Source organism: Limulus polyphemus, unplaced genomic scaffold (assembly GCF_000517525.1).
Source record: "Limulus polyphemus unplaced genomic scaffold, Limulus_polyphemus-2.1.2 Scaffold269, whole genome shotgun sequence".
Taxonomy (NCBI): Eukaryota; Metazoa; Arthropoda; class Merostomata; order Xiphosura; family Limulidae; genus Limulus; species Limulus polyphemus.
The window spans coordinates 310,306-319,950 of NW_013665879.1; the positions used below are offsets into that span (position 1 = coordinate 310,306).

General features: G+C 40.2%; 1 protein-coding gene across 1 annotated transcript in view; it reads left to right on the top strand.

The window, feature by feature from the left end:
• LOC106456896 (putative sodium-coupled neutral amino acid transporter 7) overlaps window positions 1–9,645 on the top strand; it is a 47,516-nt gene that overhangs the window by 28,461 nt on the left and 9,410 nt on the right. Inside the window, exon 7 of the mRNA XM_022382683.1 lies at window positions 3,336–3,535. Within this exon, the coding sequence (XP_022238391.1) occupies window positions 3,336–3,535 (200 nt within the window). The remainder of the gene's footprint in view (window positions 1–3,335; window positions 3,536–9,645) is intronic.

The following is a 9,645-nucleotide window of genomic DNA, read 5'->3' on the forward strand; positions in this document are numbered from 1 at the left end:
TTGTTATTTTACGGTGATAATCTTGTTTTCTTGTGCCCAATAATGCATAATTTCATTTGATAAACACGTTTAGATTGAATGGTAATTTATAATCAGTCACAAGAACGTCGAATCTGAACCACTTGAAAGTAAACACGAGGGTGCTTAACTTTTTTCCAGGTGTATATAAAACAAAGCCAGACTGTTCAAGGCTCGCACATCACTCACATGATCTAAGGTGATTCTCACTTCAGCACAAGGGTGGCTAAGCCCCATAGTGTTACCTGATTCACCAATAGAAAAGAAAGCTGTCATGAGTAAAGTTAAAGCTTTCTTTCTTGGAAGAACACACATTAATGATTAATTTAGTGATCATGATTCTAGATACAACAATGAAGAGGACCTAAATTGCTTACTTGATCAAATTTCTTTGTTGAAGCCAAACTTGAAGAAAAGATATATTCTAATCATCTCGTACTACATTTCATGACAACAAAAGTTACAGGCTCAAATTCTAACAATATTATGAAACAGTCGCAAGCAGTCAAGAGCTGTGTTCAAAACACTGCACAAGTATGACAAATGCTAATATAAAAGCTTTATTGCAAATAGTGGTTCCTGTTTTTGATTTATCCACATGGAATCTGTCTGTAAGTTTGACTGTAATAGGCAGCAGCTGACACAACTGTTTTATCATTTGATGTGAAGAGTAGCATTCATCTGGAAATCATTTAACATACATTCTGGCAGCATTCTGGTGACACTCTGTACAGTAGGATCATGTTAAACTGTTCTTCAACTGAGTATTGTGTCATTATGTAGGTGAGTTGGTAGCACTTGCAGTACAACATATGTGCTACCTTAAGTAAGGGACTTTTATTTTAATATTTTTTACTTTTTTGGACAATCCAAGGCTCAGTAACCTACTTCTTCAAAATTGTGGCTGCTAGCCTGCAGATATCACTGGTTGGAGTTTGCACTGCACATACACAGGACACTTTATCATTCTACCTACGTCCTTCTATACCCAGACAGGTTCTTCTTACTTATGGGACTGGCAGCCAGGGAAGGGGATAAATCCTTGACACCAATTCATCTAACAACTATTTCTCACCTCCATGACCAATTAGTTCTTGATCATTTATGTCCAGCAACTGCCTTGAAGTGTTATGTTACTTGCAACATATCTTTTAGAGGTGCTAGACAATGGCTTTTTATTAGTTGCAACCCTTCAATTTCATGGTACTTATCTCCAGTTACCTCGATGGGGTGGGATATTGCTTATTCTGGGCTCTCTTGAGAAGAAAAGAGACTTGTGTCAGTCACGTCTCATCAAATTTGTCAAATTTCTATGTCCTTAGCAGTCCGGTTGAATTGCCTGCTGGAGGACATTGTGCGGGCTGGTATGTGGACCTCCCCCAATATTTTTATCTCGCATTTGTTGCATGATCTGGCAGTATCTTCATCTGAGGGTGTTCGACTACCCTCTTTAGCTATTGTAACCACTTCCACTAGATTATACAGAGGGGATGAATATTTTCATTGCTATGCTTGTCTCTTCTTTACCTTTCAGGTTCCTTGCCTCAATTTTACTGGATTCCACTCTGTGGCAACTGTTCCCCGGGCAGGTGTGTTTTATTAAACCAATACCGCACTAGCAACCACAAATTCAATATACTTTATACAGGTTGCAACAGGCACTGTAGAAATGAAGTGTTCCATAAGACCACCTATTACTGTATAATGCTGGACCACCACTCATGGACTATCATGATTAAAGCATAAGGGGATCTTGCCTATCTCTGCTGACCATTAGGTTGAATAAATCAGGGTCAGCTTAGTTTTAAAAATTTTGGAAACTTGGTTCACCTATTGCACTGTTCATCAGGGCTTCCCAGTGTGCATTACCCCCCAGATTCTACTAGTGGAGCTAGGAGGTCCTCACCACTCCCGGTTTCCAGTCACTGGGGTGGTGGTCCTACCTGGGACCATGGATGCTTTTTTTTTCCAGATGTCAGTAGGAGTGACACCAGCCTGTGTGGAAGCCTACTCTTTATACCGGGTCAGATTTGACGCTCAGCCATCCAGTTGGGTTGAGCATGGCCCTTGTTTTTGATCAATATTGGTTCAGTACATTGTTCATGGAAGAGAGCCCATTGTCTCTTCGCAATTCCAAATGCAAAATGGTCCCATCCTGGGTCCTTGGTTGAGCACAGTTTGTTGCATGTCCTCCCCATAATTCTGGGGAGTGAGGATGAGTGCTCATAATTCCAGACCAGATGAATTCTGTTTCCTCAGGTTGAGTATGGCATACAGGTCATTCCAAGTTTGGGGTGTTGCCTTTTGAACTTCTTCGGGTTGAGAAAAGGGTTTGTCCACTTCAGTGTTGCTTACCTTCTCGTAATTCTGGTGGCTCGGAACGTGTCACTTTATAGTTACAGGCTGGGATCCACTCACAAATATATATATTGCAGTCTGATTTAGGGGCCATGGCCCTATAATTCTAACCCCGAGCAGTGGGACCTCATTTACCTTGTTGGGGCATGGCTAATGGTGATAATAAATTATATCAAATTCCACCTGCAGTGTACAAGTTAGGTTCCGGGTGAAGAACATACCTGTTCTAGATGTAGTGTGGTTCCCCCATTATGGTGCTAATCTTCTATTTCTTTTGGCACACCCACAATCTATGCAGACATATTCTTTATGGATAATGCCCTCATCAGCCCCTCTGCCTTATCAATGTGGGATTTTAGCTGTAGTGTGAGAGGAGGTATGTTTTGGAAACTAGCATTATCTTAAATCAAAAATGTATTTCCAATAATAATTACCTCCCTTCATACTCTCCCACCCCTCCTCCCCATTAATAGTCGGTGTTAGAGACTGCAGATTGGGTCAGTCTCGATAAAGTGACAGCATTATCTGAAGGAAGTGCTTATATACAGTATCAGGATAGAGGGCACATTAATATAGGTGGGGAGTATCATGAGACAGATATTGCCAAGGGCAATTAAGTGTGGAATAAAAGACTGGAGCAAGCAAGGAAAAATCAGACCAATGCTTAAATGGGCAATGGAAAATAAACTGTAGCAGTCGAGTAATATCTGTAGTGTGAGGAGAGGTAAGTATTATTGGAAATACATTTTCAATTTAAGAAAATGCTAACTTTTCTTATGCCACTCTACTTCTGAATTATTTGCACGTTGGTAAACTTCTGAATTGCCCTGTATATATGTGGGCATGTGTACATGTGTGTGTGTGTTTGGAGAGTTTAGGTATAAGGCTTGGGAACTTCTGACTGATGTTTTTTGAACAGTGATTGACACCATGTGTACTTTTTTCTCTGTTTGTTTTAGAACAGCAATTGACGACATCTATATTCAAGTAAGGAGTTTACCTCCTGAACTTGCAGCTAGAGGTGAACGAATGAGAAGAATCATTACTGCTCTTGTTTGGTTTATTACAACTTTAACTTTAGCAGTTGTTACACCCAACATTGGAGTAGTGATCCAGCTGCTAGGGAGTTTAGCTGCAGTCTTCATTTTCGTATTTCCAGGTGAGAGAGATTATTTGCACTAGAAATAAATCTTGGTACATCAATAGGCATCCATTAAAATTTAGTTGAAAGCCTATTTTTTATTTGATACAGAACTACTACAGATTATTATACAAAATTATATGCTAACTGTTATATAAGCACCACCAACAGTGGAATAATATGGCTTTCAGTAAGACAAAAAATTTTACATTTTTCGAGTTAACTTGGTTTGTAATTGGTACACAAAATATGAAAAAAGCTTAGGCACAATTAAGACTGATACTACAATTAGATGTAGACATATCCTTTTGAAATTAATTGCAGACCTGTTAACTAAGTTGTTTCAAATTGTACCTCAGAGTAATCTTTGTAATTCAAAAACTACTCACTTCTTCTTAGGACAGATATTTAATACCTAGCACCACTGCTGAATAGATGTTGTCCATGTGCCAAGCCTTTAAGTGTAACTCCCACCCCTACATATAATAATGTGTACTGCACCAGTTTGTGATGCAGTCAGCATTAGACCCTACCTCCCCCCTCCCATCAGTGAGAATGACTCATCCTCCATATACACCACTCCCCTTGTATACTTTGTGTATACTAAATGCTCATTCTTTTCCTTCATACTGCAATGTTCCATCATGTTCTTCCTTCACTAAGAAATGTGTAGTTTGTTGGCTTATTTTTTACTTTTTGTTAACATTCAAAGTATTATCTTTCTTACCTTTACCTTAATAATTTTTTGAAAGAAAGATGTACACATTTAAATTAATTTCAGTTAGAGCTTTGACCCAGATTATTAACTTTTCTTATATTACATTGATTTCTCCTTTTAATCAAACCATGAGATTTTGGGACACCGAGTCTTTAAAAGGAATATTCTCCACATTCACTAACTCAGTATTTGAGTTTTGGCAGAAGCCAGTAGTTAATCTCAATTTCATCTATAAGAAAATTACTAATATCTAAGTACCATGGACATACCAGACTTACTAATAAAAAACAAAAAAGGGAGAAATTGTAATAATATTAATATTTTCCATGAATTCAGTTTCATGGATCATATTGAATCTGACTTCTTATATGCACTTTTCTGAAACCTCCCAAAGTCTAGATTCTCTTCCATAGAAATCATCTTATTTACCTCAATAGCAACTGGAGCTATTCTGTTAGTGAACAGTGTTTCTGACATTGTACATCATGTGGTTGGTTCTATCCTAAGTTCTTCAATTAAGACCCAGGTCTGGCAGCCTTCTCTTTCTGTAACTTCTGCTGAGCCTGCCTTCTGTTCAGACACCTTTGACCAGCTCTTCACACAACCTGCCTTTGATTATAGTTCTTTTGTCTCTGATGAGGATGACGTAACAGCCACTTTTGTTCTTTGCTGCTTTGTTAATTCTGGTATGTGATATTTGTTCTCTTACTTCAGTTGTTTCTGCTGATTCTCAGGCAAGCTTCTTGCATTCACCTCAACTCATAATATTTTATTTTTCCCTCTTCCTTCCTTACCTGATTGTTGCATTATTCCAAATTCTTTCTGTCTCTGCTTCCTGTCAGTTCTCAGGCCCCACATCTTTCTTAAGAATCTCTTCCTCCATGTTGGAGATTTCCTTCTCTTACTTTGAATCTTTTTATCCTCATTCTGCTCATTTTTGTCTTTTTCTTACTCATTTTCTTAGCTTACTGTCCATTTTACTCTTTCCTTATGAGGTTCTGCATTGCTACTCTGACATCTTTACTAGTAAAAGTCACGTGAACTTGTTCTTCAGATTGCTCCATTTTCTTTTTCAGCTGTTGCCCAGTTCACTTACTCCTTTGTATCAGGGTTTTGCTTTATAAGATGACTTATTTATTGAACTCAGTTTTATCTCGGGGAGCTCCATTGCACTCTTCCTTCTTGCAGTAATTTTTTGGGATTTTCTTGTCCTGCTGTCCTATCTCCCAAAAAGGCCAACCATTGTGAGACTCATTGATTAGTTGTTTCTAAAATCATCTCTCAGCTTTGGTCCTGTGGTAGCTTGGCTCTTATACTTTGTCCACCTGTAGATTCACTTTGTAGGAAACCCTTAAATCACACATTTCTCCCCTCAGGAGCTTTATTTTTCTTTTGGGCCCACACCTGTTTTCACCTCCATGACTTATGTCCATGGTGCTCTCTTTAATTCACGGCATTCCTTGCCAGGTTCTTCTTGTTGCCCATCTTTGGCGAACTCAGTCATGGTTTTGGCTTCTTCACCTATTGGCAATCCTAGGACCTCTGCCTCTACCATCTTAGAAGTTCCTTTTCAAGTCAGTCTCAGACCTCCATCTTTCACCATTATTTTCCATTCCTTCATCTTCATATGTGGCTTTTGTATGGTCCCTTGCAATATGGATAGGTTTTTCCTGCAGAGTAGCCTCTCTTTTTTTTTTTTCCTCACTCTTGTTGACCAATTCACTGTTGAATTTTTCACTGCAAGTGCATGATTTATTGATATTAGTCCACTTGAAACTCCCTGCCTCCAAGTTGTCTGACTGTTCCTTGTCTCATTTACTTTTTTATGTGACTTTAAAGGGTGTTTTATCCAATTCTATGGTTACTGGTTACAACGTGGCTTTGTCAACGACTTTCTGTCTTTTTCCTGTCCATTTTCCTTTGATTCTTATGGACCTCATCTGAGCCTTATTACTCACTCATCCTCCTTATTCTGTTCCTCTTCAGGACTGGAACCTCCATTTAGTTCTTTTGGTTGTTTGTACCATCATTCTTTTAAAAATATTTTCTTTTCCTTGTCACTTACAAGAGACTTTGCTCTGATATTTTTGCCTTGGAGACCTCCCGCACACTACCATATGAAAGGTTGATTTTATTTATTCCCAGACTGTTCCTTACTCTCCAGGACTTGAGCTGTTCAGAACAGTGATCTGATGTTTTTTCCAATCACCCATTTCCCTTTCTTTTCTGTATGGTTGTTCAAACCTCGATTGTCTTCTTTGTCCTGTTCAGGCAGTTTGCTGTTACCTAGTTCTCACTGCTTCTTTTTGAGGCAGTCAACATAATTGTTTTTGCCATAAGATCCCTCTCCTTCTTATACCTTATCTCCTTCTACCTTGACTGACTGGGCTAAATGACCTATTCAATTTGTCTGTTCCTCTATGGAAGATGACTCCTTTCATTTTTTTCATGGTACTTCCCATGAATTTCATAATCTCACGGCTTCTCTTGCCTTTGACTGTTGACATCCTCTGGATGAGATATTGCAGACAAGGATATGGATAGACCTTTAGATCTTTATGTCATGTTCCTTACACCATATTACAATTTCTTCCACCTCTCTTTCTGATGGATTACCATTCTCTAATCTTCCCAGAGGCTCTAATGACACAAGTTGTTACGTTGTTGGAAGAAAAAAAAACAATCACCTCAATATACAAAATATCTTTCCTGAAATTTGCATTGAGTAGGAGATAACAGAAAGTGTAAAGTTTATTTGCTCCTGCTCTGTGCCTACTGTTGAATGAGGTTTTCTGCAAAACTGCTATGGCAGTTACTGTATTTTACCTTTCAAGCCATACTACTACTTCCAAACAATAAAAATAAAAAAGCACCAAGTGTGGTTCCCTACTCTTACACCTGGCCAGCTTCTGCTGTCCCTATTTGTGATAAGTCATTGCACACTATGTTGATGTGGAACCTTATGAATGTTAGAGAATTCCTCTTTGGTCCATGTACCTCCATTGTGTTCTCTCATGAATAAATTCCTTCCTCCATTTTTCTTCTTATGGAATAGAAGAAACCTTGCTTCTCCAGTGCGAAGCCACTGGGGTGGATGATATGGAGAGTTTCCCTTTGGGTTGGTTTAATCCCACTGGTATGAGACAAAGTGGAACAATCCTCAATCAAAAGTAAGGCAGAAGTGTCTACCTGGAAGTAGAGTACAGGCCACCACCTACACAAAAAACCAGAATGTTCTTGATGTAATAACCAGATGAAATGGTCTTTCATTTTCCTCTGGATGCAGGTCAGGGATTATTCATCTCTGCACCTGCTTATTCTGGTAAGTATTTGCACAAATATTTCTCACATACTATATGGCTTGACTAATTGCCCTAGCCACAATACACAAATATGGTCTGCCAACCCTCTGAGATATACAGGCAACTGAGTAGAATTTACATATTGCCCATCTTTGTGACACCTTAGCACCATGCAGGAGGTTCTATTGACTGTATCTTACATCACTATCACTTGAATTGGTTAAAGAGTATTCCCTACTTGATGTGATTGTGGTCTTCCACTGAGTAATGCTCCCATTAGTTCCCTCCTCATTTTCCCTTTTTGGGTAACACTCTCCATGAGTTTTCCCTTTCTGTTTTTTTATCCTCAAAAAGGGAGCTCATCTTTTTATTTCTTTATATACACCAGTATGGGATTCTTGCTGTATATATTCTGTGGAGAGGTGAGTAGCATTCCTTAAATTAATATTTTTCTTTACCTGAAAAAATTTATTTCAGGCCCCTCGACGTGGATTCCTGTACGTGGTGAGGGGACCTCCCAGGGAAGGTTCTGTATTTACAGTTACTTTCTCTGGGATCGAAACATCCACCCACGTGTTTGTCGTGTGTGGCGACCCGTGAAGGGGATCAGAGGATCCTGGTGGTTGAGTGGTGTCTGGGGCACTGCAACACACCACTTTGGCCTTGAATTCCTGTAAACGGGTGGCCTTGGGGTGGCCCCCTAGGGTCAATCGGCTGGTCTACTGGGGCTAGGGTCAACTGAGTACCAGTGTTGGGCGTTCTCAACGGGTGTTGTGGACATCGTGTCTAATACTGGTGTTTGGGTATAGTGCTCACGAAACCCTGGCGTTGCTGCAGTGTCCTTGTTTGACATTGTAGTGCGTCCCCTCGTAGGACTCCATGGCAGGTGGGGTCAGTGTGCACTGAATCTCTCTCTTTAATTATGGATTAATAAAAAAAATAATAAATAAAAAAATGGTAAAAATCTGCTTATTGGTAAACGACCACGCCTAGAAGACTTTGAACAGCAGTATCCATCACACAGTACACCTGTACCTCGCTTTTTGATCATGCATTCACTATCAGATAAATCTTTACGGCAAATGTCTCCTTTTTTATTCAGAAGGGCTTAGAGGGGCTTGCTGGCTCTCCAAAGTCAGTTAAGAAGCTATGTTCTGGAGACATCTTAGTAGAAACTTCCCATCCTAAGCACAGTAAACTTATCTTGAATTCAAAGGCCATTGGGGATATACCCATTGAGGTTACTCCCCACGCTTCCTTGAATTCCTCACGAGTAGTTACCGTTGAGAGGGATTTGAAATCTATATCCGAAACGGAAATCCTTGCTGGTTTCTCCAATCAAAGAATTTCGGCAGTTCGAAGGATCTCCACTCGTCAAGATGGAATTCTGGTACCGACCTCAGTTTTAATTTTGACGTTTTCATCACCACGTCCACCTGCTGCCATTAAGGCAGGTTATTTGAACTGTAAGGTACGGCCCTATATTCCCAACCCTCTCCGATGTTTTCAGTGTCAGTGGTTCGGTCACTCAAAGACATCTTGTCGTGGTTCTGTGACGTGTGCTCGTTGTGGTGGCAAGGACCATGACTCCTGCGAGTGCAAAATGGACCCTCACTGTGTTAATTGTAGTGGTTCCCTCCCTTCCTACTTTAGATCTTGCCCTAAGTGGGTGGAGGAGAAAGAGGTACAGCGTTTGAAGACTCTAAATAACATCTCTTATCCTGAGACTCAGAAGCTATTGTTCCCTCCTACATTGCAGACATATGCCTCTGCACTACACTTCACTGCTACAGTGGGAGAGCAGACGGACCTTTCCATGCCTCTATCTGAGTCTTTTTCACGCCATGTGTGGGGTCTTCTGCCCTCCATGGATAATAGAGTTGACCAATCTACATCTACTCCAATCTCTGTCCCCACTGTTCCTTCCAGTGACTGCCTGGGTCAACCTCCTCGGGCACCAGCCTCTGGTGTCCATGTGGGCCCTTCTTTGGCCCCTAAATGCAGGACGATTATTCGATCACGTCGTCAGTCATTGGATTCTCACTCTGATAACAGAGATCTCCCCGCTCGATCAAGGGCTGTATCCATGGAGGTCGATCGACCTCCAT